Below are 27,711 nucleotides of genomic sequence, written 5' to 3'. Positions count from 1 at the left end.
TACTGGTTTATACTGGTCTGTACTGGTTTACACTGGTCCATACTGGTCCATACTGGTCCGTACTTGTCCATACTGGTCCATACTGGTTTATTACTGGTCCATACTGGTCCATACTGGTCCATACTGGTTTATACTGGTTTATACTGGTCCGTACTGGTCCGTACTGGTCCGTACTGGTCCATACTGGTCCATACTGGTTTGTACTGGTTTATACTGGTCCATACTGGTCCATACTGGTCCGTACTGGTCCATACTGGTCCATACTGGTCCATACTGGTTTATACTGGTCCCAGTCCCTGCGCAGGCGTGGTGGGCGGAGCCTCTCCGGGTATTTCCTGGCTGGACGCAGCATGAGCTGGGCCCCGGTGAGTGCTCAAACTGGATCATACTGGTTTATACTGGTTTGTACTGGTTTATACTGGTTTATACTGGTCCATACTGGTTTATACTGGTTTATACTGGTTTATACTGGTCCATACTGGTTTATACTGGTTTATACTGGTTTATACTGGTCCATACTGGTTTATACTGGTTTATACTGGTTTATACTGGTCCATACTGGTTTATACTGGTTTATACTGGTTTATACTGGTCCATACTGGTTTATACTGGTCTGGACTGGTTTGTACTGGTCCATACTGGTCCATACTGGTTCATACTGGTTTATACTGGTTTATACTGGTCTGTACTGGTTTATACTGGTTCATACTGGTTTATACTGGTCTGGACTGGTTTATACTGGTTTGAGCTTGTTTATACTGGTTTATACTGGTTCATACTGGTTCATACTGGGGTCACTCCGGGGTCACTTCAGGCTCACCTGGGGCCACCTCGGGTCACCTTTGGGGCCACCTTTGGGGTCACCTGGGCTCACCTGGGGCCACCTGGGGTCACCTTGTCACCTTTGGGGTCACCTTTGGACTCACCTGTCCCTCACCTGGGGCCACCTGGGCTCACCTGGGGTCACCTGGAGCCACCTTTGGGGCCACCTTTGGGCTCACCTGGGCTCACCTGGGGTCACCTGGAGCCACCTTTGGGGCCACCTTTGGGGTCACCTGGAGTCACCTGGGGCCACCTGGGATCACCTTTGGGCTCACCTGGGCTCACCTGGGGCCACCTGGGATCACCTGGGCTCACCTGGGGCCACCTGGGATCACCTGGGCTCACCTGGGGCCACCTGGGATCACCTGGGGCCACCTGGGATCACCTGGGCTCACCTGGGCCACCTGGGATCACCTGGGGCCACCTGGGATCACCTGGGCTCACCTTGGGTCACCTGGAGCCGCATTTGGTGTCACCTTTGGACTCACCTGTCCCTCACCTGGGGCCACCTTTGGGGTCACCTGGGCTCACCTGGGCTCACCTGGGGTCACCTGGAGCCACCTTTGGGGCCACCTTTGGGGTCACCTGGGCTCACCTGGGCTCACCTGGGGTCACCTGGGCTCACCTGGGCTCACCTGGGCTCACCTGTCCCTCACCTGGGCTCACCTTTGGGCTCACCTGGAGCCACCTTTGGGTCAGCTGTCTCACCTGGGGCCACCTGGGGACACCTGGAGTCACCTGGGGTCACCTGCGATCACCTTTGGGCTCACCTGGGGTCACCTGGAGCCACCTGGGGTCACCTGGAGCCACCTTTGGGTCCACCTTTGGGGTCACCTGGGCTCACCTGGGCTCACCTGGGGTCACCTGGAGCCACCTTTGGGGCCACCTTTGGGGTCACCTGGGCTCACCTGGGCTCACCTGGGGTCACCTGGAGTCACCTGGGCTCACCTGGGATCACCTGGGCTCACCTTGGGTCACCTGGTCACCTTTGGGGTCACCTTTGGACTCACCTGTCCCTCACCTGGGCTCACCTGGGCTCACCTGGGCTCACCTGAGATACCTGGGGATCACCCTGGGGTCATTCTGGGGTCACCTCTGGGCTCACCTGGGGCCACCTTTGGGCTCACCTGGGGTCACCTCTGGGCTCACCTGGGGTCACCTGGGGTCACCTGGTCACCTTTTGGGGTCAGTTTGGGGTCATCTGGGGACACCTGGTAACCACTGGGCTCACCTGGGCTCACCTGGGCTCACCTGGTGGCACCTGGGGTCACCTGGGATCACCTTTGGGCTCACCTGGGCTCACCTTTGGGGTCACCTGGGGTCACCTGGGGTCACCTGGTCACATTTCGGGGTCAGTTTGGGGTCATCTGGGGACAACCAGTAGCCATTGGGCTCACCTGTCTCACCTGGGCTCACCTTTGGGCTCACCTGGGCTCACCTGGGGTCACCTTTGGGCTCACCTGGGCTCACCTGGGCTCACCTTGGGAGTCACCTGGGGAGTCACCTGGGCTCACCTGGAGTCACCTTTGGGGTCACCTGTCTCACCTGGGCTCACCTGGGGTCACGTTCAGGGTCACCTGGGCTCACCTGGGCTCACCTGGGGTCACGTTCAGGGTCACCTGGGCTCAGCTGGAGTCACCTTTGGGCTCACCTGGGCTCACCTGTCTCACCTGGGATCACCTTGGGAGTCACCTGTCCCTCACCTGGGGTCACCTGGGGTCACCTGGTCACATCTGGGGTCACCTGGGCTCACCTGGTGGCACCTATGCTCCCCTGGGGGCACCTGGGGGCACCTGGGCTCACCTGGCATCACCTGGAGTCACCTTTGGGCTCACCTTTGGGCTCACCTGGGCTCACCTGGGCTCACCTGGGGCCACCTTTGGGGTCACCTGGGATCACCTGGAGTCACCTTTGGGGTCACCTGTCTCACCTGGGGTCACGTTCAGGGTCACCTGTCTCACCTGGGCTCACCTGTATCACCTGGAGTCACCTTCGGGGTCACGCGGGGTCACCTGGGCTCACCTGGGGCCACCTGGGGATCACCTGGGGCCACCTGGGGATCACCCTGGGTCATTCTGGGGTCACCTGGGGTCACCTGACAAACCAGGGGGGGGGGGGCAAATTTGGGCTCACCTGGGCTCACCTTTGGGGCCACCTGGGCTCAACTTTGGGCTCACCTTTGGGCTCACCTGTCCCTCACCTGGGGGCACCTGGAGGCACCTGGTCACCTTTGGGGTCACCTTCAGGGTCACCTTCAGGGTCACCTGGGCCCACCTTTGGGCTCACCTGTCCCTCACCTGGGGGCACCTGGTCACCTTTGGGGTCACCTTCAAGGTCACCTGGGGTCACCTGGGCTCACCTGGAGCCACCTTTGGGGCCAACTTTGGGGTCACCTGGACTCACCTGGGGTCACCTTTGGGGCCACCTGGGATCACCTGGGCTCACCTGGGCTCACCTTGGGTCATCTGGTCACCTTTGGGTCACCTTTGGACTCACCTGTCCCTCACCTGGGGTCACCTGGGCTCACCTGGAGCCACTTGGGGCCACCTGGGCTCACCTGAGATACCTGGGGGCACCTGGGGTCACCTTTGGGCTCACCTGTCTCACCTGGGGTCACCTGGGCTCACCTGTCCCTCACCTGGAGCCACCTTTGGGGCCACCTTTGGGCTCACCTGGGCTCACCTGGGGCCACCTGGGGTCACCTGGTCATCTTTGGGGTCACCTTTGGACTCACCTGTCCCTCACCTGGGGTCACCTGGGCTCACCTGGAGCCACCTGGAGCCACCTTTGGGGCCACCTTTGGGCTCACCTGGGCTCACCTGGTCCCACCTGGGCTCACCTGGGCTCACCTGGGGCCACCTGGGGATCACCCTGGGGTCATTCTGGGGTCACCTGGGGTCACCTGACAAACCGGGGGGGGGGGGGGGGGGGCAAATTTGGGCTCACCTGGGCTCACCTTTGGGGCCACCTGGGCTCAACTTTGGGCTCACCTTTGGGCTCACCTGTCCCTCACCTGGGGGCACCTGGGCTCACCTGGGCTCACCTGTCCCTCACCTGGGGGCACCTGGGGGCACCTGGTCACCTTTGGGGTCACCTTCAGGGTCACCTTCAGGGTCACCTGGGGTCACCTGGGGTCACCTGGGGTCACCTGGAGCCACCTTTGGGGCCACCTTTGGGGTCACCTGGGCTCACCTGGGCTCACCTTGGGTCACCTGTCTCACCTGGGCTCACCTGGGCTCACCTGGGCTCACCTGGAGCCACCTTGGGCTCAGCTGGGCTCACCCTGGGCTCACCTTTGGGCTCACCTGGGGTCACTTGGGCTCACCTTGGGAGTCACCTGGGGGCACCTGGGGTCACCTGGTCACATTTGGGTCAGTTTGGGGTCACCTGGGGACACCTGGCAACCACTGGGGTCACCTGTCTCACCTGGGCTCACCTGGTGGCACCTGGGCTCACCTGGAGCCACCTTTGGGCTCACCTGGAGTCACCTGGGCTCACCTGGAGCCACCTTTGGGCTTACCTGGGGTCACCTGTGTCACCTGGGCTCACCTTGGGAGTCACTGGGGCACCTGGGCTCACCTGGTCACATTTTGGGGCCAGTTTGGGGTCATCTGGGGACACCTGGTAACCACTGGGCTCACCTTTCTCACCTGGGCTCACCTGGGGTCACCTGGGGTCACCTTTGGGCCCACCTGTCTCACCTGTCTCACCTGGGCTCACCTGGGGTCACGTTCAGGGTCACCTGGGCTCACCTGGGCTCACCTGTATCACCTGGAGTCACTTTCGGGGTCACGCGGGGTCATGCGGGGTCACGCGGGGTCACCTTTGGGGTCACCTGGTCCCACCTGGTCCCACCTAGGCTCACCTGAGATACCTGGGGATCACCCTGGGGTCATTCTGCGGTCACCTGGAGTCACCTGACAAACCAGGAGGGGCAAATTTGGGCTCACCTGGGCTCACCTGGATCACGTTCAGGCTCACCTGGGCTCACCTGGAGTCAGCTTCGGGGTCACACGGGGTCACCTTTGGGGTCACCTGGTCCCACCTGGTCTCACCTAGGCTCACCTGGGCTCACCTTGGGAGTCACCTGGGGGCACCTGGGGTCACCTGGTCACATTTGAGTCAGTTTGGGGTCACCTGGGGACACCTGGCAACCATTGGGGTCACCTGGGCTCACCTTTGGGCTCACCTGGGGATCACCTGACGCCACCTGCAGTCACCTGGGGTCACCTGTCTCACCTGGGCTCACCTTGGGAGTCACCTGGGGTCACCTGGTCACATTTGGGGTCATCTGGGGACACCTGGTAACCACTGGGGTCACCTGTCTCACCTGGGGTCACCTGGGGTCACGTTCCGGTTCACCTTTGGGGTCAACTGGGGACAACTTTGGGCTCACCTGTCTCACCTGGGGTCACATTCAGGGTCACCTGGGCTCACCTGCATCACCTGGAGTCACCTTTGGGGCCACATGGGCTCACCTGTCCCCTCTCCCCTGAGCTCACCTGTGGGCGCTCTCACCTGTCCCTGTCTCACCTGTCCCAGTCTCACCTGTCCCTGTCTCACCTGTCCCTGTCTCACCTGTCCCACTCTCACCTGTCCCTGTCTCACCTGTCCCTGTCTCACCTGTCCCACTCTCACCTGTCCCTGTCTCACCTGTCCCTGTCTCACCTGTCCCACTCTCACCTGTCCCACTCTCACCTGTCCCACTCTCACCTGTCCCTGTCTCACCTGTCCCTGTCTCACCTGTCCCACTCTCACCTGTCCCTGTCTCACCTGTCCCTGTCTCACCTGTCCCACTCTCACCTGTCCCTGTCTCACCTGTCCCACTCTCACCTGTCCCACTCTCACCTGTCCCTGTCTCACCTGTCCCTGTCTCACCTGTCCCACTCTCACCTGTCCCTGTCCTCACCTGTCCCACTCTCACCTGTCCCACTCTCACCTGTCCCACTCTCACCTGTCCCACTCTCACCTGTCCCTGTCTCACCTGTCCCACTCTCACCTGTCCCTGTCTCACCTGTCCCACTCTCACCTGTCCCACTCTCACCTGTCCCACTCTCACCTGTCCCTGTCTCACCTGTCCCTGTCTCACCTGTCCCACTCTCACCTGTCCCACTCTCACCTGTCCCACTCTCACCTGTCCCTGTCTCACCTGTCCCACTCTCACCTGTCCCACTCTCCCCTGTCCCTGTCTCACCTGTCCCACTCTCACCTGTCCCTGTCTCACCTGTCCCACTCTCACCTGTCCCACTCTCACCTGTCCCACTCTCACCTGTCCCACTCTCACCTGTCCCACTCTCACCTGTCCCACTCTCACCTGTCCCTGTCTCACCTGTCCCACTCTCACCTGTCCCACTCTCACCTGTCCCTGTCTCACCTGTCCCACTCTCACCTGTCCCACTCTCACCTGTCCCTGTCTCACCTGTCCCTGTCTCACCTGTCCCACTCTCACCTGTCCCTGTCTCACCTGTCCCACTCTCACCTGTCCCTGTCTCACCTGTCCCACTCTCACCTGTCCCTGTCTCACCTGTCCCTGTCTCACCTGTCCCACTCTCACCTGTCCCACTCTCACCTGTCCCTGTCTCACCTGTCCCCTGTCTCACCTGTCCCACTCTCACCTGTCCCTGTCTCACCTGTCCCACTCTCACCTGTCCCTGTCTCACCTGTCCCTGTCTCACCTGTCCCACTCTCCCTGTCCCTGTCTCACCTGTCCCTGTCTCACCTGTCCCTGTCTCACCTGTCCCCACTCTCACCTGTCCCTGTCTCACCTGTCCCACTCTCACCTGTCCCTGTCTCACCTGTCCCTGTCTCACCTGTCCACTCTCACCTGTCCCTGTCTCACCTGTCCCACTCTCACCTGTCCCTGTCTCACCTGTCCCTGTCTCACCTGTCCCACTCTCACCTGTCCCACTCTCACCTGTCCCTGTCTCACCTGTCCCACTCTCACCTGTCCCTGTCTCACCTGTCCCCACTCTCACCTGTCCCACTCTCCCCTGTCCCTGTCTCACCTGTCCCACTCTCACCTGTCCCTGTCTCACCTGTCCCACTCTCACCTGTCCCACTCTCACCTGTCCCTGTCTCACCTGTCCCTGTCTCACCTGTCCCACTCTCACCTGTCCCACTCTCACCTGTCCCTGTCTCACCTGTCCCACTCTCACCTGTCCCACTCTCACCTGTCTCCTCTCACCTGTCCCAGGTGGGGGCGTCGCTCTTTGCCAGTAACATCGGCTCCGGTCACTTTGTCGGTTTGGCCGGGACGGGCGCGGCCGGCGGCATCGCCGTGGGCGGCTTCGAGTGGAGCGTGAGTCGCCCCTGCGGCGCGATGGGGCGCGATGGGGCCATGGGGTATCGCGATAGGGCACGGGATATCACGATAGGGCGCCGGGATATCGCGATAGGGCGCGGGATATCGCGATAGGGTGTGATAGGGCGCGGGATATCGCGATAGGGCGTGATAGGGTGCGGGGTATCGCAATAGGGCACAGGATATCGCGATAGGGCGCGATAGGGCGCTTGATATCGCGATAGGGCGCGGGGTATCATGATAGGGCGCAGGATATCGCGATAGGGCACGATAGGGCGCGGGATATCGCGATAGGGCGTGATAGGTCGCAGGATATTGCAATAGGGCACAGAATATCGCGATAGGGCGCGATAGGGCGCTTGATATCGCGATAGGGCGCGGGGTATCATGATAGGCATGGGATATCGCGATAGGGCACGATAGGGTGCGGGATATCGCGATAGGGCACGATAGGGCGCTTGATATCGCGATATGGCGTCATAGGGCGCGGGATATCGCAATAGGGTGCGGTGTATCACAATAGGGGGCGATAGGGCGTGGTATATCGCAATAGGGTGTGATTGGGCGCAGGATATCGCAATAGGGCGCAATACAGCACGGTATATCGCGATAGGGCGCAGTATATCGTGATAGGGCACGATATGGTGCGATATATTGCGATAGGTCGTGATATAATGCGGTGTATCGCAATAGGGCGCGATATGGCGCGCCGTATCGCGATAGGGCACGATACAGTGCGATATATCGCGATAGGGCGCGGTACGGCACACGTATATCGCGATAGGGCACAATAAGGAGCAGGATATCGCGATAGGACGCGATACAGTGCGATATATCGCGATAGGGCGCGGTTACGGTGCAGTGTGTCGCGATAGGGCGTGATACGGCACGGGTGTGTCACAATAGGACGCGATATGGTGCGATATATCACGATAGGGCGCGATATAATGCGGTTATATCGCGATAGGGTGCGGTACGGCGCAATGTGTCGTTATAGGGCGCAATACGGCGCAGTATATCGCGATAGGGCGCGGTGTGTCACGATAGGGCGCGATACGGTGCGATATATCGCGATAGGGTGTGATACGGCGCGGTGTGTCACAATAGGACGCGATTATGGTGCGATATATTGCGATAGGGCACAATACGGAGCGCAGTGTGTCGCGATAGGGCGCGGTACGGTGCAGTATATCGCGATAGGGCACGATACGGTGCGATATATCGCAATAGGGCGCAATATAATGCGGGATATCGCGATAGGGCGCGATACAGCGCGGTACGTCGTGATACGGCGCGGTATATCACGATAGGGCACGATACGGTGCGGTGTGTCGCGATAGGGCGAGATACGGTGCGATATATCGCGATAGGGCGCGATATAATGCGGTATATCGCGATAGGGCGCGATACGGCGCAGTGTGTCACGATAGGGCGCAATACAGTGCAATATATCACGATAGGGCGTGATATGGCGCGATGTGTCGCGATAGGGCGAGATACGGTGCGATATATCGCGATAGGGCGCGATATAATGCGGTATATCGCGATAGGGCGCGATGCGGCGCGATAGGAGACAATGTGACGCGCGTTGTCGCGATAGGGCGCGATATAGCACGACAGATCACGATAGGGCGCGATATATCGTCATATATCGCCATAAGGCGCGATATAATCACACTGGGCGCGATAGCGCGTGATATGACACGATATGTCGCGATAGGGCACGATATCACACCATATATCGCGATACGGCACGATATCGCATGATATATCACGATAGGGCACGATATCACACGATATGTCACGATAGGGCACGATATCGCGCGATATATCGCGATAGGGCACGATATCACACGATATATCGCGATAGGGCACGATATCACTTGATATATCGCGATAGGGCACGATATCGCGCGATATATCACGATAGGGCACGACATATCGCGATAGGGCATGATATCACACAATATATCGTGATAGTGAACGATATCACACAATGCATCGCGATAGGGCATGATATCACACCATATATCACGATAGGGCACGGTATCACACAATATATCGCGATAGGGCACGATATCACACAATATATCGCGACAGGGCACGACATATCGCACGATATATCGTGATAGGGCACGACTTATCGCGATAGGGCATGATATCACACAATATATCACGATAGGGCACGATATCACACCATATATCGCGATAGGGCACGACATATCGTGATAGGGCACGATATCACACCATATATCGTGATAGTGAACGATATCACACAATATATCGCGATAGGGCACGACATATCGTGATATGACACGATATCACACAATGCATCACGACAGGGCACGACATCGCACGATGTATCGCGATAGGGCACGACATATCGCGATAGGGCACGACATATCGCAACAGGGCACGATATCACACGATATATCGCGATAGGGCACGACATATCGCGATAGGGCACGATATCACACAATATATCACGATAGGGCACGATATCACACCATATATTGCGACAGGGCACGATATCGCATGATATATCGCGATAGGGCACGATATCACACGATATATCGCGATAGGGCACAATATCACACAATATATCGCGACAGGGCACGATATCGCACGATATATCACGATAGGGCACGACCTATCGCGACAGGGCACGATATCACACGATATATCGCGATAGGGCATGATATCGCACGATATATCGCGATAGGGCACGATATTGCACAATATATCGCGATAGGGCACGATATCACACAATGCATCGCGATAGGGCACGACATATCGCAACAGGGTACGACATCACACCATATATCGCGACAGGGCACGACATATCGCACGATATATCACGATAGGGCACGACATATCGCAATAGGGCACGATATCACACCATATATCGTGATAGTGAACGATATCACACAATATATCGCGATAGGGCACGACATATCGTGATATGACACGATATCACACGATATATCACGATAGGGCACGATATCGCACAATGCATTGCGACAGGGCACGATATCACACCATATATCGCGATAGGACACGATATCACACAATATATCGCGATAGGGCACAACATATCGCGATAGGGCACGATATCACACCATATATCGCGACAGGGCCCGACATATCGCGGTATATCGTGATAGGGCGCAGCAGATCGCGATGGGGCCACGACGTGTCGCGACGGGGCAGGACAGATCGCGACGGAGCGCGATATGTCACGACAGGGCACGGCGCGGTCGCGACCGGGCGCGCTGCGTCGCGACGCAGCGCGACAGATCGCAGTAGAGGGTGACATATCGCGATAGGGCAGGACTGATCGCGATAGGGCGCGGGATATCGCGATAGGGGGTGGGATATCGCGATAGGGGGTGGGATATCGCGATAGGGCGGGGCAGATCGCGAGAGGGCACAGGATATCGCGATAGGGCGGGGCAGGTCGCGACAGGGCGCGGGATATCGCGATAGGGGGTGGCAGATCACGACAGGGCGCGGGATATCGCGATAGGGCGGGGCAGGTCGCGACAGGGCGCGGGATATCGCGATAGGGGGTGGCAGATCACGACAGGGCGCGGGATATCGCGATAGGGCGGGGCAGGTCGCGACAGGGTGTGGGATATCACGATAGGGCGCGGGATATTGCGATAGGGAAGGACATGTCGCGATAGGGCGCGGGATATCGTGATGGGGGAGGACAGATCGCGACAGGGCACGGGATATCGCGATAGGGTGTGGGATATCGCGATAGGGCGGGGCAGGTCGCGATAGGGCGCGGGATATCGCGATAGCAGGGGACAGATCGCGATAGGGCGCGGGATATCGCGATAGGGCGGGGCAGGTCGCGATAGGGCGCGGGATATCGCGATGGGGGACAGATCACGACCGGGCGGGGGATATCGCGATAGGGCGGGGGATATCGTGATAGGGTGTGGGATATCGCGATAGGGCGGGGCAGATCGCGACAGGGCACGGGATATCGCGATAGGGGGTGGGATATCGCGATAGGGCGCGGGATATCGCGATGGGGGCGGGCAGGTCGCGATAGGGCGCGGGATATCGCGATAGGGCGGGGCAGGTCGCGATAGGGGGCGGGGCAGGTCGCGACAGGGGGCGCCGTAGCCCGGCCTATCGCGACAGAGCTGGGCGTGCCGCGCTGCGTCGCGCCGCGTCCCGCTGGCCCCGCCCCCCCCCATCCCCGCTGGCCCTGTCGCGATAGCGGCGTCCCTAAGGGCGCCCCCCGGGGCTTCTGTCGCGACATAACCCCGCCCCCCCCGCTGCTTCTGTCGCGACATAACCCCGCCCCCCCGCTGCTTCTATCGTGACATAATGGCGCCCCCCCCCGCTGCTTCTATCGTGACATAATGGCGCCCCCCCCCGCTGCTTCTATCGCGACATAGCGGCGCCCCCCCGGGGTTTCTATTGCGACACAACGGCACCCCCCCCCCCCCCGCTGCTTCTATCGCGACATAACCACGCCCCCCCCGCTTCTATCGTGACACAATGGCACTCCTCCGCGGTTTCTATCACGACATAACCACGCCCCCCCCGCTGCTTCTATCGCGACATAACCCCGCCCCCCCCGCTGCTTCTGTCGCAACATAACGGCGCCCCCCCACTGCTTCTGTCGCGACATAATGTCAACCCCCCGCTGCTGCTATCGTGACATAACCACGCCCCGCCCGGGGCTTCTATCGCGACATAACGGCGCCACCCCCGCTGCTTCTATCGCGACATAACAGCGCCCCCCCCCGCTGCTTCTATCGCGACATAACAGCGCCCCCCCGCTGCTTCTATCGCGACATAACAGCGCCCCCCCCGCTGCTTCTATCGCGACATAACCACGCCCCCCCCGCTTCTATCGTGACACAATGGCACCCCTCCGCGGTTTCTATCGCGACATAACCCCGCCCCCCCGCTGCTTCTATCGCCACATAACCGACCCCGCCCCGCCCCCCCCCGGCGGTTCTGTCGCGATATCCCGAGCTCCGCCCCCTCCCCCGCCTGCCCTATCGCGATAGAGCAGTGCCCCCCCCCCCCCCCGCCGGCCTTGGCCCCGCCCCCTATCGCGACACGCCCCGCCCCTTCTCCCCCTCCCCAGGGCATGTTCATCGTGCTGCTGCTGGGCTGGGTGTTCGTGCCCATCTACCTGAGAGCCGGGGTGAGGCCGGGAACGGAACGGGAACGGGACTGGGATTAACTGGGATTAACTGGGAATGGAACTGGGAACGGAACTGGGAATGGAACTGGGAACAAACTGGGATTAACTGGGAACGGAACTGGGAACGGAACTGGGAATGGAACTGGGATTAACTGGGAATTTAACTGGGAAATGGAACTGGGAACGGAACTGGGAACGGAACTGGGAATGGGACTGGGATTAACTGGGAACGGGACTGGGAATGGAACTGGGATTAACTGGGAATGGAACTGGGATTAACTGGGAATGGAACTGGGATTAACTGGGAACGGAACTGGGAACGGAACTGGGAACGGAACTGGGATTAACTGGGAATGGAACTGGGATTAACTGGGAACGGAACTGGGAAATGGAACTGGGAACGGAACTGGGAATGGAACTGGGAACGGGACTGGGATTAACTGGGATTAACTGGGAATGGAACTGGGATTAACTGGGAACGGAACTGGGAAATGGAACTGGGAACGGAACTGGGAATGGAACTGGGAACGGGACTGGGATTAACTGGGATTAACTGGGAACGGAACTGGGATTAACTGGGAACGGAACTGGGAACGGAACTGGGAACGGAACTGGGAACGGGACTGGGATTAACTGGGATTAACTGGGAACGGAACTGGGATTAACTGGGAACGGAACTGGGAGGGAAAGGGGCGTGGCCTGTTTAGGACTGGGCGTGTCCTGCTTGGGACTGGGCGTGGCCTGTTTGGGACTGGGCGTGGTCTAATTGGGACTGGGAGTGGTCTGTTTGGGACTGGGCGTGGTCTATTTGGGACTGGGCGTGGTCATTTGGGACTGGGCGTGGTCTATTTGGGACTGGGCGTGGCCTAATTGGGACGGGGCGTGGCCTAATTGGGACGGGGCGTGGCCTGTTTGGGACTGGGCATGGCCTATTTGGGACTGGGCGTGGCCTGGTTGGGACGGGGCGTGGCCTTTTTGGGACGGGGCGTGGTCTGTGTGGGATGGGGCGTGGCCTAATTGGGACTGTGCGTGGCCTGGTTGGGACGGGGCGTGGCCTGTTTGGGACTGGGCGTGGCCTAATTGGGACTGGGCGTGGCCTAATTGGGACCGGGCGTGGCCTAATTGGGACTGGGCGTGGTCTATTTGGGACGGGGCGTAGCCTGATTGTGACTGGGCGTGGTCTGTGTGGGATGGGGCGTGGCCTGGTTGGGACGGGGCGTGGTCTATTTGGGACTGGGCGTGGTCTGTTTGTGACGGGGCGTGGCCTTGTGGGACGGGGCGTGGCCTGATTGTGACTGGGCGTGGCCTAATTTGGGACGGGGCGTGGCCTAATTTGGGACGGGGCGTGGCCTGGTTGGGACGGGGCGTGGCCTGGTTTGTACGGGGCGTGGTCTATTTTGGACGGGGCGTGGCCTGTGTGGGACTGGGCATGGACTATTTGGGACTGGGCGTGGTCTGTGTGGGACGGGGCGTGGCCTGTGTGTGAGGGGGCGTGGTCTCTGTGTGAGGGGGCGTGGCCTGTGTGTGAGGGGGCGTGGTCTGCGTGTGAGGGGGCGTGTCGGGGCGGTGGGCGTGTCCTGAGTGGGCGTGTCCAGGTGAGCACCATGCCCGAGTACCTGGGCCGGCGCTTCGGGGGGGGGGCGGATCCGGCTCTACCTGGCGCTGCTCTCGCTGGGGCTCTACGTCAGCACCAAGATCTCGGTACTGGGACACACTGGGACGAACTGGGACGGACTGGGACGGACTGGGACGGACTGGGACGGACTGGGAGGGACTGGGAGGGACTGGGAGGGACTGGGACAGACTGGGATGGACTGGGACAGACTGGGATGGACTGGGATGGACTGGGAGGGACTGGGACAGACTGGGATGGACTGGGACAAACTGGGACAAACTGGGACGGACTGGGATGGACTGGGAGGGACTGGGAGGGACTGGGACAAACTGGGAGGGACTGGGACAGACTGGGATGGACTGGGACGGACTGGGAGGGACTGGGACGGACTGGGACAAACTGGGACAGACTGGGACGGACTGGGAGGGACTGGGACAAACTGGGACAGACTGGGACAGACTGGGAGGGACTGGGACAGACTGGGAGGGACTGGGATAAACTGGGACAAACTGGGACAAACTGGGACGGACTGGGACGGACTGGGATGGACTGGGATGGACTGGGAGGGACTGGGACAGACTGGGATGGACTGGGACGGACTGGGACAGACTGGGACAAACTGGGACGGACTGGGACAGACTGGGATGGACTGGGATGGACTGGGAGGGACTGGGACAGACTGGGATGGACTGGGACAAACTGGGATGGACTGGGATGGACTGGGAGGGAACTGGGATGAACTGGGAGGGAACTGGGATGGACTGGGAGGGAACTGGGATGGACTGGGAGGGACTGGGAGGGAACTGGGACAGACTGGGACAAACTGGGACAAACTGGGACAGACTGGGACAAACTGGGACAGACTGGGACAAACTGGGAGCGACTGGGACAAACTGGGAGGGAACTGGGAGGGAACTGGGAGGGAACTGGGAGGGAACTGGGTTATACTGGTTTGGACTGGTTTGGACTGGGAGGGAACTGGGTTATACTGGTTTGGACTGGTTTGGACTGGGAGGGAACTGGGTTATACTGGTTTGGACTGGTTTGGACTGGGAGGGAACTGGGTTATACTGGTTTGGACTGGGAGGGACTGGTTTGAATGTGGGAGGGACTGGAAGGGACCTGGGAGGGACTGGGACTGGTTTTTACTGGTTTATACTGGTTTATACTGGGAGGGACTAGGAGCCGGAGGGAACTCCGAATTCCATGGGGAGCCTCCCAGTCCCTCCCAGTATAGACCAGTATAGACCAGTATAGACCAGTATAGACCAGTATCCCCTTGCAGTGCATTCCCAGTCCCTCCCAGTATAAACCAGTTTATCCCAGTCCCTCCCAGTATGACCCAGGCCATTCCCAGTCCCTCCCAGTATAAACCAGTTTATCCCAGTCCCTCCCAGTATGACCCAGGCCATTCCCAGTCCCTCCCAGTATAAACCAGTTCATCCCAGTCCCTCCCAGTATGACCCAGGCCATTCCCAGTCCCTCCCAGTATAAACCAGTTCATCCCAGTCCCTCCCAGTATGACCCAGGCCATTCCCAGTCCATTCCCAGTATAAACCAGTTTATCCCAGTCCCTCCCAGTATGACCCAGACCATTCCCAGTCCATTCCCAGTATAAACCAGTTTATCCCAGTCCCTCCCAGTATGACCCAGACCATTCCCAGTCCATTCCCAGTATAAACCAGTTTATCCCAGTCCCTCCCAGTATGACCCAGGCCATTCCCAGTCCCTCCCAGTATAAACCAGTTCATCCCAGTCCCTCCCAGTTAATCCCAGTTTATCCTAGTCCATTCCCAGTTAATCCCAGTCCCTCCCAGTCCCTCCCAGTTTATCCCAGTTTATCCCAGTCCCTCCCAGTTAATCCCAGTCCCTCCCAGTCCATTCCCAGTCCATCCCAGTCCATTCCCAGTTTATCCCAGTTCCAGCCCAGTCCATCCCAGTCCATCCCAGTTCATCCCAGTTTATCCCAGTCCATTCCCAGTTTATCCCAGTCCCTCCAAATCCCTCCCAGTCCATCCCAGTCCCTCCCAGTCCATTCCCAGTCCATCCCAGTCCCTCCCAGTCCATTCCCAGTTCATCCCAGTCCCTCCCAGTTAATCCCAGTCAGTCCCAGTCCCTCCCAGTTAATCCCAGTCCATTCCCAGTCCCTCCCAGTTAATCCCAGTCCCTCCCAGTCCCTCCCAGTTAATCCCAGTTAATCCCAGTTTATCCCAGTCCATTCCCAGTTCATCCCAGTCCCTCCCAGTCCATTCCCAGTCCATTCCCAGTCCATTCCCAGTCCCTCCCAGTCCATTCCCAGTCCATTCCCAGTCCCTCCCAGTTTATCCCAGTCCATTCCCAGTCCATTCCCAGTCCCTCCCAGTTTATCCCAGTCCATTCCCAGTCCATTCCCAGTCCATTCCCAGTTTATCCCAGTCCATTCCCAGTCCATTCCCAGTTTATCCCAGTCCATTCCCAGTCCATTCCCAGTTAATCCCAGTCCCTCCCAGTCCCTCCCAGTTAATCCCAGTCCATTCCCAGTCCCTCCCAGTTTATCCCAGTCCATTCCCAGTCCATTCCCAGTTTATCCCAGTCCATTCCCAGTCCATTCCCAGTTTATCCCAGTCCATTCCCAGTCCATTCCCAGTTAATCCCAGTCCCTCCCAGTCCCTCCCAGTTAATCCCAGTCCATTCCCAGTCCCTCCCAGTTTATCCCAGTCCATTCCCAGTCCATTCCCAGTCCATTCCCAGTTAATCCCAGTCCCTCCCAGCCCCTCCCAGCCGCTCCCAGTTCCCTCCCAGTTTGTCCCAGTACAAACCAGTGCCCGCAGGTGGACATGTACTCGGGGGCGCTGTTCATCCGCGAGGCGCTGGGCTGGGACCTGTACGGCTCCGTGGGCGCGCTGCTGGCGGTCACCGCGCTCTACACCGTCACTGGTCCGTACTGGTTTATACTGGGAGGGACTGGGAGGGACTGGTTTATACTGGTTTGGACTGGGAGGGCTCTGGGAATGGACTGGGATTGGACTGGGAGAGAGCGGGAGGGACTGGGAGGGGTTCAAAGGGTTAAAAATGGGGGAAAATCGGTGCTGGAGGTGATTTTTTGGACTGGTTTATACTGGTCTGGACTGGTTTATACTGGTTTATACTGGTTTATACTGGTTTATACTGGTCTGGACTGGGAGGGCTCTGGGAATGGACTGGGATTGGACTGGGAGAGATCTGGAGGGACTGGGAGGGGTTGGAAGGGTTAAAAGTGGGGGGAACTTGATGTTGGAGGGGATTTTTGTACTGGTTTATACTGGTTTATACTGGTTTATACTGGTTTATACTGGTCTGTACTGGTTTATACTGGTTTGGACTGGGAGGGGTCTGGGAATGGACTGGGATTGGACTGGGAGAGATCGGGAGGGACTGGGAGGGGTTGGAAGGGTTAAAAATGGGGGGAACTTGATGTTGGAGGGGATTTTTGTACTGGTTTATACTGGTTTATACTGGTTTATACTGGTTTGTACTGGTTTGGACTGGTTTGGACTGGTTTGGACTGGGAGGGCTCTGGGAATGGACTGGGATTGGACTGGGAGAGATCGGGAGGGACTGGGAGGGGTTGGAAGGGTTAAAAATGGGGGAAAATCGGTGCTGGAGGTGATTTTTGTACTGGTTTATACTGGTCTGGACTGGTTTATACTGGTTTATACTGGTTTATGCTGGTCTGTACTGGTTTATACTGGTCTGGACTGGGAGGGGTCTGGGAATGGACTGGGATTGGACTGGGAGAGATCGGGAGGGACTGGGAGGGGTTGGAAGGGTTAAAAAGGGGGGGAACTTGATGTTGGAGGGGATTTTTGTACTGGTTTGGACTGGTCTGGACTGGTTTATACTGGTTTGGACTGGTTTGGACTGGTTTATACTGGTTTGGGGCTGGTTTATACTGGTTTGGACTGGTTTATACTGGTTTGGACTGCTTTATACTGGTTTATACTGGTTTGGACTGGTCTGAACTGGTTTATACTGGTTTATACTGGTTTATACTGGTCTGGACTGGTTTGGACTGGGAGGGGTCTGGGAATGGACTGGGATTGGACTGGGAGAGATCGGGAGGGACTGGGAGGGGTTGGAAGGGTTAAAAATGGGGGAACTTGATGTTAGTGGGGATTTTTGTACTGGTTTATACTGGTCTGTACTGGTTTATACTGGTTTATACTGGTTTATACTGGTCTGGACTGGTTTATACTGGTTAGGGACTGGTTTATACTGGTTTGTAGTGGTTTATGCTGGTTTGGACTGGTTTATACTGGTCTGAACTGGTTTATACTGGTTTGGACTGGTTTATCCTGGTTTGGGACTGGTTTGGGACTGGTTTGGACTGGTTTATACTGGTTTGGACTGGTTTATACTGGTTGGGACTGGTTTGGGACTGGTTTATACTGGTTTGGACTGGTTTGGACTGGTTTATACTGGTTTGGTCTGGTTTGGACTGGTTTATACTGGTTTGGTCTGGTTTATACTGGTTTGGGACTGGTTTGTACTGGTTTGGACTGGTTTGGACTGGTTTATACTGGTTTGGTCTGGTTTATACTGGTTTGGGACTGGTTTGTACTGGTTTGGACTGGTTTATACTGGTTTGGACTGGTTTATACTGGTTTGGACTGGTTTGGACTGGTTTATACTGGTTTGGTCTGGTTTATACTGGTTTGGGACTGGTTTGTACTGGTTTGGACTGGTTTATACTGGTTTGGGACTGGTTTGTACTGGTTTGGACTGGTTTATACTGGTTTGGACTGGTTTATACTGGTTTATACTGGTCCGGATTGGTTTATACTGGTTTGGTCTGGTTTATACTGGTTTGGGACTGGTTTATACTGGTTTGGACTGGTTTATGCTGGTTTATACTGGTTTGGACTGGTTTATGCTGGTTTGGATTGGTTTATACTGGTTTGTACTGGTTTATACTGGTTTGGACTGGTTTATACTGGTTTGTACTGGTTTATACTGGTTTATACTGGTCCGGATTGGTTTATACTGGTTTGGTCTGGTTTATACTGGTTTGGGACTGGTTTATACTGGTTTGGACTGGTTTGGACTGGTTTATACTGGTTTGGGACTGGTTTATACTGGTTTGGACTGGTTTATACTGGTATGGACTGTTTTATACTGGTTTTGGACTGGTTTATGCTGGTTTATACTGGTTTATACTGGTTTATACTGGTTTGGACTGGTCTATACTGGTTTGTACTGGTCCATACTGGTTTGGACTGGTTTATACTGGTTTATACTGGTTTGGACTGGTTTATACTGGTTTATACTGGTTTATACTGGTTTATACTGGTTTGGACTGGGAGGGGACTGGGCACCAAATTAGGTCTGGGCGTGGCCTAACTGGATGTGGGCGTGGCTTTGGAGTGATGGGCGTGGCTCGGCCGAGTTTGCATCAATGTGGGCGTGGTTTTTTGCATGGTGGGCGTGGCCTAACTGGGTGGAGTCTTGATTTAGGCGTGGTCTAATGGATCTGGGCGTGGCCTGCTGGGGTGGGCGTGGCTTAAGTGGGTCTGGGCGTGGCCTATGACTGCTGGGCGTGGCTTAAGTGGATCTGGGCTGCGTTGGGCGTGGCCTAAGTGGGTGTGGGGCGGTGTGGGCGTGGCCTGACGCGGTGGGCGTGGCCAGGCGGGCTGACGGCGCTGATGTTCGCGGACCTGCTGCAGACGCTGATCATCATCGCGGGCGCCTCCGTGCTGGCCGGCTACGGTGGGCTTACTGGTTTATACTGGTTTATACTGGTTTATACTGGTTCATACTGGTTCATACTGGTTTATACTGGTTTATACTGGTTCATACTGGTTCATACTGGGAGGGACTGCGTTATGCTGGGAGGGACCTGGGAGGGGACTGGGAGGGACTGGGAGTGACTGGGAGGCAACTGGGAGGGAACTGGGACAAACTGGGAGTGACTGGGACAAACTGGAAGTGACTGGGAGGGACTGGGATAAACTGGGAGGGACTGGGAAGGAACTGGGAGGGAACTGGGACAAACTGGGACAAACTGGGAGGGAACTGGGAGGGACTGGGAGGGACTGGGAGGGAACTGGGAGGGACTGGGAGAGAACTGGGATGGACTGGGATGGACTGGGAGGGAACTGGGATAAACTGGGAGTGACTGGGAGGGACTGGGATAAACTGGGACAAACTGGGAGGGGACTGGGACAAACTGGGAGTGACTGGGAGGGAACTGGGAGGGACTGGGAGGCAACTGGGAGGGATCTGGGACAAACTGGGAGTGACTGGGAGGGAACTGGGACAAACTGGGAGGGACTGGGAGGGACTGGGACAAACTGGGAGGGACCGGGAGGGAACTGGGAGGGACTGGGAGGGACTGGGATAAACTGGGAGGGAACTGGGAGGGAACTGGGAGTGACTGGGACAAACTGGGAGTGACTGGGAGGGACTGGGATAAACTGGGAGGGACTGGGAGGGAACTGGGAGAGAACTGGGATAAACTGGGAGGGAACTGGGACAAACTGGGACAAACTGGGAGGGAACTGGGAGGGACTGGGAGGGACTGGGAGGGAACTGGGAGGGACTGGGAGAGAACTGGGATAAACTGGGAGGGAACTGGGACAAACTGGGACAAACTGGGAGGAACTGGGACAAACTGGGAGGGACTGGGAGGGAACTGTGAGGGACTGGGGTAAACTGGAACAAACTGGGAGTGACTGGGACAAACTGGGAGGGACTGGGAGGGAACTGGGACAAACTGGGACAAACTGGGAGGGACTGGGATAAACTGGGAGGGACTGGGATAAACTGGGAGGGAACTGGGAGGGACTGGGACAAACTGGGAGGGACTGGGAGGGAACTGGGAGGGACTGGGAGGGAACTGGGACAAACTGGGACAAACTGGGAGGGACTGGGATAAACTGGGAGGGACTGGGAGGGACTGGGATAAACTGGGAGGGAACTGGGACAAACTGGGAGGGACTGGGACAAACTGGGAGGGAACTGGGAGAAACTGGGACAAACTGGGAGGGACTGGGATAAACTGGGCGTGACTGGGAGGGAACTGGGAGGGACTGGGATAAACTGGGAGGGACTGGGATAAACTGGGAGGGAACTGGGAGGGAACTGGGACAAACTGGGAGGGACTGGGAGGGAACTGGGAGGGACTGGGAGGGGACTGGGACAAAATGGGACAAACTGGGACAAACTGGGAGGGAACTGTGAGGGACTGGGACAAACTGGGAGGGAACTGGGACAAACTGGGAGGGACTGGGAGGGAACTGGGAGGGAACAGGGACAAACTGGGAGGGACTGGGACAAACTGGGACAAACTGGGAGGGAACTGGGAGGGAACTGGGAGGGACTGGGGTAAACTGGGATGGAACTGGGATAAACTGGGAGGGACTGGGAGGGGCCTGGGACAAACTGGGATGGACTGGGACAGACTGGGACAAACTGGGAGGGACTGGGATAAACTGGGATAAACTGGGAGGGACCCAGGAGGGACTGGGGGGGATTGGGAACCACCACTGTGGTGCCTTACTGGTTTATACTGGTTTATACTGGTTCAAAGTGGTTCATACTGGTTTGCAATGGTTTTTGGGGTCCATACTGGTCCTTACTGGTTTATACTGGTCCATACTGGTCCATACTGGTTTATACTGGTCCCAGCCCTTATGAAGAACACACTGGAGGGAGGCACCACCCACTGTCCACACCCGCCCCCATCCCCCATACTGGTTTATACTGGTTTATACTGGTCCATACTGGTTTATACTGGTTTGTACTGGTTTATACTGGTTTATACTGGTCCATACTGGTTTATACTGGTTTATACTGGTCCATACTGGTTCCAGCCCTTATGAAGAACACACTGGGGGGAGGCACCACCCACTGTCCACACCCGCCCCCATCCCCCATACTGGTTTATACTGGTCCCTACCGCTTTGTACTGCTTCATACTGGTTTATACTGGTTTATACTGGTCCATACTGGTTTATACTGGTTTATACTGGTTTGTACTGGTCCATACTGGTTTATACTGGTCCATACTGGTTCCAGTCCTTATGAAGAACACACGGGGGGAGGCACCACCCACTGTCCACACCCACCCCCATCCCCCATACTGGTTTATACTGGTCCCTACCGCTTTGTACTGGTTCATACTGGTTTTTAATGGCTCATACGAGTTCATACTGGTCCATACTGGTCCATACTGGTCCATACTGGTCCGTACTGGTCTGTACTGGTCCATACTGGGAGGAGGCACCACCCCCTCGCCAAACCCACCCCCAACCCCCATACCGGCCCGTACTGGTCCATCCTACTTTATACTGGTCCATACTGGTCTATGCTTTTTATACTGGTTTTTACCACTTCACGCTGGTTGATACCGGTCTGTACTGGTCCATACTGGTCTGTACTGGTCCATACTGGTCCATACTGGTCCATACTGGGAGGAGGCACCACCCCCTCGCCAAACCCACCCCCAACCCCCATACCGGCCCGTACTGGTCCATCCTACTTTATACTGGTCCATACTGGTCTATGCTTTTTATACTGGTTTTTACCACTTCACACTGGTTGATACCGGTCTGTACTGGTCCATACCGGTCTGTACTGGTCCATACTGGTCTGTACTGGTCCATACTGGGAGAGGCACCAGCCCCTCGCCAAACCCACCCCCAACCCCCATACCGGCCCGTACTGGTCCATCCTACTTTATACTGGTCCATACTGGTCTATGCTTTTTATACTGGTTTTTACCCACTTCACACTGGTTGATACCGGTCTGTACTGGTCCATACTGGTCTGTACTGGTCCATACTGGTCTGTACTGGTCCATACTGGGAGGAGGCACCAGCCCCTCGCCAAACCCACCCCCAACCCCCATACCGGCCCGTACTGGTCCATCCTACTTTATACTGGTCCATACTGGTCTATGCTTTTTATACTGGTTTTTACCACTTCACACTGGTTGATACCGGTCTGTACTGGTCCATACTGGTCTGTACTGGTCCATACTGGTCTGTACTGGTTTCCGGCAGCGCTGGGCGCCGTGGGGGGGTACCAGGGCCTGCTGGAGCGTTACCCCCTGGCGCTGCCCCCCAACGCCTCGGGGCCCTGCGGGCGGCCCCGCGCCGACGCCTTCCACCTGCTGCGGCACCCCAGCACCGGAGACCTGCCCTGGCCCGGGCTGGTGCTGGGACTGGGAATCATCTCGGCCTGGTACTGGTGCACCGACCAGGTGGGACTGGGTTATACTGGGAGGGACTGGGAGGGACTGGGAGGGAGCACTGGGCTGGAACTGGGAGCACTGGGCTGGAACTGGGAGCACTGGGCTGGAACTGGGAGCACTGGTGTGGAACTGGGATCCCAGCACCGGAGACCTGCCCTGGCCCGGGCTGGTGCTGGGACTGGGAATCATCTCGGCCTGGTACTGGTGCACCGACCAGGTGGGACTGGGTTATACTGGGACGGACTGGGAGGGACTGGGAGGGAGCACTGGGCTGGAACTGGGAGCACTGGGCTGGAACTGGGAGCACTGGGCTGGAACTGGGAGCACTGGTCAGTGACTGGGAGCACTGGTCAGTAACTGGGAGCACTGGGCTGGAACTGGGAGCACTGGTCAGTAACTGGGAGCACTGGGCTGGAACTGGGAGCACTGGTCGGTAACTGGGAGCACTGGTCAGTAACTGGGAGCACTGGTCAGTAACTGGGAGCACTGGGCTGGAACTGGGATCCCAGCACCGGGGACCTGCCCTGGCCCGGGCTGGTGCTGGGACTGGGAATCATCTCGGCCTGGTACTGGTGCACCGACCAGGTGGGACTGGGATATACTGGGAGGGACTGGGAGGGACTGGGAGGGAGCACTGGGCTGGAACTGGGAGCACTGGTCAGTAACTGGGAGCACTGGGCTGGAACTGGGAGCACTGGTCAGTGACTGGGAGCACTGGGCTGGAACTGGGAGCACTGGGCTGTAACTGGGAGCACTGGTCAGTAACTGGGAGCACTGGGCTGGAACTGGGAGCACTGGGCTGGAACTGGGAGCACTGGTCAGTAACTGGGAACACTGGTCGGTAACTGGGAGCACTGGGCTGGAACTGGGATCCCAGCACCGGAGACCTGCCCTGGCCCGGGCTGGTGCTGGGACTGGGAATCATCTCGGCCTGGTACTGGTGCACCGACCAGGTGGGACTGGGTTATACTGGGAGGGACTGGGAGGGACTGGGAGGGAGCACTGGGCTGGAACTGGGAGCACTGGTCAGTAACTGGGAGCACTGGGCTGGAACTGGGAGCACTGGGCTGGAACTGGGAGCACTGGGCTGGAACTGGGAGCACTGGTCAGTAACTGGGAGCACTGGTCAGTAACTGGGAGCACTGGGCTGTAACTGGGAGCACTGGTCAGTAACTGGGAGCACTGGTCAGGAACTGGGAGCACTGGGCTGGAACTGGGAGCACTGGGCTGGAACTGGGAGCACTGGTCAGTAACTGGGAGCACTGGTCAGTAACTGGGAGCACTGGGCTGGAACTGGGAGCACTGGGCTGGAACTGGGAGCACTGGTCAGTAACTGGGAGCACTGGGCTGGAACTGGGAGCACTGGTCAGTAACTGGGAGCACTGGGCTGGAACTGGGAGCACTGGGCTGGAACTGGGAGCACTGGTCAGTAACTGGTCAGTAACTGGTGTGTAACCGGTGTGTAACCCACGTGTAACCCACGTGTAACCTGTGTGTAACCGTTGCGCCCCCGGGCCCTCCGCCAGGTGATCGTGCAGCGCTGCCTCGCCGGCCGCTCCCTCACGCACGTCCGCGCCGGCTGCGTCGTCTGCGGCTACCTCAAGGTGCTGCCCATGTTCCTGATGGTGCTGCCCGGCATGGCCGCCCGCGTCCTCTTCCCGGGTCAGACCCCGCTGCTTTATACTGGTTTATACTGGTTTATACTGGTTTAGAATGCCTGATATTCCTTTATACAAAATGGCCGCCCAAAATGGCCGCCCAAAATGGCTGCCTCCATTGGCGTTTCCAAAATGGCCACGCAAAATGGCTGCCACAGAATGAATCAAAGATGGCTCCCCACTGTGGTCAGCCATTGGAGTATACTGGTTTATACTGGTTTTATTGGTTTATACTGGTTTATACTGGTTTATACTGGTTTAGAATGCCTGATATTCCTTTATACAAAATGGCTGCCCAAAATGGCTGCCCCCATTGGAGTTTCCAAAATGGCCACCCAAAATGGCTGCCACAGAATGAAGCGAAGATGGCTCCCCACTGTGGCCAGCCATTGGAGTATACTGGTTTATACTGGTTTATACTGGTTTATACTGGTTTTACTGGTTTATACTGGTTTATACTGGTTTATACTGGTTTATACTGGTTTATACTGGTTTATACTGGTTTAGAATGCCTGATATTCCTTTATACAAAATGGCCGCCCGAAATGGCTGCCCCCATCGGAGTTTCCAAAATGGCCACCCAAAATGGCTGCCACAGAATGAATCTAAGATGGCTATCCAAGATGACTCCCCACTGTGGCCAGCCATTGGAGTATACTGGTTTATACTGGTTGATACTGGTTTATACTGGTTTATACTGGTTTTACTGGTTTATACTGGTTTATACTGGTTTATACTGGTTTATACTGGTTTATACTGGTTTATACTGGTTTAAGGGACTTATCCAATATGGCTGCCTCCATTGGAGTTTCCAAAATGGCCACCCAAAATGGCTGCCACAGAATGAATCGAAGATGGCTCCCCACTGTGGCCAGCCATTGGAGTATACTGGTTTATACTGGTTTATACTGGTTTATACTGGTTTATACTGGTTTTACTGGTTTATACTGGTTTATACTGGTTCATACTGGTTTATACTGGTTTTACTGGTTTATACTGGTTTAGAATGCCTGATATTCCTTTATACAAAATGGCTGCCCAAAATGGCGGCCCCCATCAGAGTTCCCAAAATGGCCACCCAAAATGGCTGCCACAGAATGAATCAAAGATGGCTCCCCACTGTGGTCAGCCATTGGAGCATACTGGTTTATACTGGTTTATACTGGTTTATACTGGTTTATACTGGTTCATACTGGTTTATACTGGTTTAAATAGAGTTTAAGGGATTTATCCAATATGGCTGCCTCCATTGGAGTTTCCAAAATGGCCACCCAAAATGGCTGCCACAGAATGAATCTAAGATGGCTCCCCACTGTGGTCAGCCATTGGAGTATACTGGTTTATACTGGTTTATACCGGTTTATACTGGTTTATACTGGTTTATACTGGTTTATACTGGTTTAGAATGCCTGATATTCGTTTATACAAAATGGCCACCCAAAATGGCTGCCCCCATCAGAGTTTCCAAAATGGCCACCCAAAATGGCTGCCACAGAATGAATCGAAGATGGCTCCCCACTGTGGCCAGCCATTGGAGTATACTGGTTTATACTGGTTTATACTGGTTTATACTGGTTTATACTGGTTTTACTGGTTTATACTGGTTTATATTGGTTTATACTGGTTTATACTGGTTTATACTGGTTTTACTGGTTTATACTGGTTTATACTGGTTTATACTGGTTTATACTGGTTTATACTGGTTTATACTGGTTCATACTGGTTTATACTGGTTTATATTAGTTTAAGGGACTTATCCAATATGGCTGCCTCCATTGGAGTTTCCAAGATGGCCACCCAAAATGGCTGCCACAGAATGAATCTAAGATGGCTGTCCAAGATGACTCCCCACTGTGGCCAGCCATTGGTTTATACTGGTTTATACTGGTTTATACTGGTCCATACTGGTTTATACTGGTTTAGAATGCCTGATATTCGTTTATACAAAATGGCTGCCCAAAATGGCTGCCCAAAATGACTGCCCCCATTGGCGTTTCCAAAATGGCCGCCCAAAATGGCTGCCACAGAATGAATCGAAGATGGCTCCCCACTGTGGCCAGCCATTGGAGCATACTGGTTTATACTGGTTTATACTGGTTTATACCGGTTTATACTTGTTTTACTGGTTTATACTGGTTTACACTGGTTTACACTGGTTTACACTGGTTTACACTGGTTTATACTGGTTTATACTGCTTTTACTGGTTTATACTGGTTTAGCATGCCTGATATTCGTTTATACAAAATGGCTGCCCAAAATGGCTGCCCAAAATGACTGCCCCCATTGGCGTTTCCAAAATGGCCACCCAAAATGGCTGCCACAGAATGAATCGAAGATGGCTCCCCACTGTGGTCAGCCATTGGAGCATACTGGTTTATACTGGTTTATACTGGTTTATACTGGTTTTACTGGTTTATACTGGTTTATACTGGTTTATACCGGTTTATACTGGTTTATACTGGTTTATACTGGTCTATACTGGTTTATACTGGTCTATACTGGTTTATACTGGTCCATACTGGTCCGTACTGGTCCATACTGGTCCATACTGGTCTATACTGGTTTATACTGGTCCATACTGGTCTATACTGGTCCATACTGGTCCATACTGGTCCATACCGGTCCATACTGGTCCATACTGGTCCATACTGGTCCATACTGGTCCATACTGGTCCATACTGGTTTATACTGGTCCATACTGGTCCCTACTGGTTTATACTGGTCCATACTGGTTTATACTGGTCCATACTGGTTTATACTGGTCCATACCGGTCCATACTGGTCCATACTGGTCCATACTGGTCCATACCGGTCCATACTGGTTTATACTGGTCCATACTGGTCCATACTGGTTTATACTGGTCCCGCAGATGTCGTGGGCTGTGCTGATCCCCAGGGCTGTTCCCGGGCCTGCGGCTCCGCCCTCG

General features: G+C 56.2%; 1 protein-coding gene across 1 annotated transcript; it reads left to right on the top strand.

Moving 5' to 3' along the window:
* LOC137465949 (sodium/glucose cotransporter 2-like) lies at positions 1-27,708 on the top strand (the record flags this gene model as incomplete). Its single annotated transcript, XM_068177912.1, is given in 10 exon segments — positions 1-365; positions 7,016-7,120; positions 12,240-12,299; positions 13,895-13,930; positions 13,932-14,000; positions 16,725-16,830; positions 19,558-19,638; positions 22,935-23,134; positions 24,652-24,787; positions 27,655-27,708. Coding segments are annotated over 10 exon segments (1,212 nt in total), but the record flags the coding sequence as incomplete, so codon positions are not given.
* Between the last annotated feature and the right edge of the window lie 3 nt (positions 27,709-27,711).

This window comes from Anomalospiza imberbis, unplaced genomic scaffold (genome assembly GCF_031753505.1).
Source record: "Anomalospiza imberbis isolate Cuckoo-Finch-1a 21T00152 unplaced genomic scaffold, ASM3175350v1 scaffold_1202, whole genome shotgun sequence".
NCBI lineage: Eukaryota > Metazoa > Chordata > Aves > Passeriformes > Viduidae > Anomalospiza > Anomalospiza imberbis.
This window is presented reverse-complemented; position numbering and strand designations above follow the sequence as displayed.